Raw genomic sequence first — 2,637 nt, forward strand, 5'->3', positions numbered from 1 at the left:
AGAAGGGGTTCATCTGTGGGGAGTCAGGGTTCCTCTGTGGGGAGTCGGGGTTCCTCTGTGGGGAGTCGGGGTTCCTCTGATGGAGTCTGGTGACTTCCTCACTTTTGTGTTTGTGTCTGTAGGTTTCTGACCATGGATCAGACCAGGAAGCTGCTCCTGCTGCTGGAGTCCGACCCTAAAGCCTCCAACCTGCCGCTGGTCGGACTGTGAGTGTCTCATTATCTCTCACCAGTTGTTCTCGTTGTTCACCTGAGATGTTTGTTCAGTTCTATTTTATCTTTACAAAACACTGATGTTGAAGCTTAATGGCTAACTGTACTTCCTGTCATGTGACAGCTGGCTGAGTGGAGTCAGACACATCTCCAACCCTCAGGTGTGGGCCTGGTGTGTGAGGTTCCTGTATAGCTCCGCCCTCCAGGACAGGTGAGTCTTACCTGTCCGGCCCATTAGGTGTTTGTTGTTGAGGAGTCCCTGAGTGTTCCTCTTCTGTTTCAGAGTTCTGTCAGAGAGCCGCTGTTTCCTCCTCGTCCTGTTCGCCTCCACCCACAGAGCTCCTCAGTTCTTCCAGTGTCGAGGACCAGGACCTGGACCGGGACCAGCGCCACAGCTAGACTACCAGCTACTGACCGCCTCCCAGTGTGTCACACTGTACCAGGTAACAGCACACCTGTCACCACAGAGACTGTAATGATAGTAATTGATGAAGGGGATGAATGTGGACCCATTTGGACCTTCAGCAGGTGGTCTCGGTGGAGGGTCGGACTCTGCGGTGTGAGCTGGGTTCAGAGGATCACAGCAGACAGACGGAGGTCTTCAGAGAGGCCCAGACCTCCTTCAACAGGTACCAGAATCTCAGGAGTAGAGCAGGTCGTTCTTTAAGTACAAGGTGGACGGTTTGATCCTGAACCGGTTTACAGCCAATCAGAGAGGTTTGTTCTGTCCTCAGAGCTGCCCCCCCCACTGCCCGTCTGTCTGCCAGCGATCAGGACTCTGGGGTCGAGGACGAAGACTTGTCTCCACGTCCGACTCCGAGCCCGCACCCCCCTGCTCAGCAGGTCAGTAGTTGACCTGTGACATCACCGTGATGTCACCACAGACGGCCAATAGCAGCAGGACGGTTGAGTTCAGGTGTGTTTTCTGTTGTCAGGCTCGGAGAGTTCAGCCGTCTGTTCCTGAACTTTCTCTGCTGATTGACAGCAGCTTCATTTCCAATCAGAATGCTCGGCAGGGTCCTGGCTCCGCCCACAGAGACCCTGCTGTTCCTCCCACCAGAAACACCACCACCTCCTCCTCTGCTCCCAGACCTGCTGCTCCTCCTCACCTCCACAGCACCCCAAACTCCAACCTGCAGGAGCCCTGTTCCTGCTGCTCCACCCACACCTATGACTGCACCTCCATCTTCTCCTCCTCAGGACTTCACCCTCTTCCTCCATCCTCCCACCACCTCCACCCTCCTCCTCCCTCCAATCTTCACCCTGCTCCTCTTACTCCATCCTCCCTCCACACTCCTCCTCTCTCCAGTCTTCACCCTGCTCCTCCAACTACTCCCTCTGTTCCTCCTTCCTCCATTCTTGCTACTCCTCTGTCCTCCCGTCACCATACTCCATCTCCCTTCTGCACCCACCCTCCTCACAGCTCTCGTCCTCCTCCCTCCCACCTCCTCCCACCTCCTCCCTGTACCTGTAGCCACCCTCCTCCTGCCCCATGCTGTGATCAGGTGGGGGGGGTCGTCCCGTCTGAGACCTACCAGCTCCTCCTCCATCAGGACCGACAGCTTCGCCTCCTGCAGGCGCAGGTAAGATCTGTTCTTCAGGTGAGTGTGAGGTTGTCATGGTAACAGTGTTGAGTGAACGATGAACGACTGTCTTCAGGTGCAGATGCTGCTGGAGGCTCAGGGGAGACTTCAGTCCTCAGGTGGGCAGGTGGAGGCTCAGACACCCAGGAGCACCGCCAGCATCGCTGTAGGGACAGGTGAGACCGACTGTGAAGGTGAGCAGCTGGACACAGGTGTCGGTTCAGCATCACACGTCTCACTCTCTGTTTTTCAGGAGCCAGTCTGTTCTGGGGGAATCCCGTCCAGTCGTCCCTCCCTCATCAGAAGGTACAGGCTCCTCCCACCTCCTCCTCCTCACACGCCGACCTGTCCGTAATCGGGTCTGTGGGTGGAGATGAGGACAGTGAGGCTGCCTGCTCCTCCTCCAGTCGGCACAGGTGAGACGGATGGAGACAGTCGGGGGTATTAGTTAGCATGTCTTTGTCAATAGAGACCTGGACTCTGACTCGTGGTGTGTTCAGGTGCAGTGTCAGCGGTCTGGAGAGTCCAGTTCTGGGAGAGAGTGTCAGCATGTACCGACCAGACGGAGAGCAGCTGAGCTTCTATCGCACCCTGAAGGTAAAAACAACGTCACACAATGCTAACAGGTCACATGATGCTAACTAGGTATTTATTATGTGTCTGGTCACATGATGCTAACTGTAGGTATTTGTTATGTGTCTGGTCACATGATGCTAACTGTAGATATTTATTATGTGTCTGGTCACATGATGCTAACTAGGTATTTATTATGTGTCTGGTCACATGATGCTAACTAGGTATTTATTATGTGTCTGGTCACATGATGCTAACTGTAGGTATTT

General features: G+C 54.6%; 1 protein-coding gene across 1 annotated transcript; it reads left to right on the forward strand.

Moving 5' to 3' along the window:
• Positions 1-93: 93 nt before the first annotated feature.
• Positions 94-2,547, forward strand: LOC116378215 (SCL-interrupting locus protein homolog; the record flags this gene model as incomplete). The annotated part of the gene is made up of 8 exons (XM_031840050.1): positions 94-206; positions 337-423; positions 496-655; positions 738-893; positions 1,499-1,795; positions 1,872-1,971; positions 2,049-2,211; positions 2,296-2,547. Coding segments are annotated over 8 exons (1,221 nt in total), but the record flags the coding sequence as incomplete, so codon positions are not given.
• Positions 2,548-2,637: the final 90 nt, after the last annotated feature.

Source organism: Anarrhichthys ocellatus, unplaced genomic scaffold, assembly GCF_004355925.1.
Source record: "Anarrhichthys ocellatus isolate YVR2014 unplaced genomic scaffold, GSC_Weel_1.0 scaffold2232, whole genome shotgun sequence".
Classification (NCBI taxonomy): domain Eukaryota; kingdom Metazoa; phylum Chordata; class Actinopteri; order Perciformes; family Anarhichadidae; genus Anarrhichthys; species Anarrhichthys ocellatus.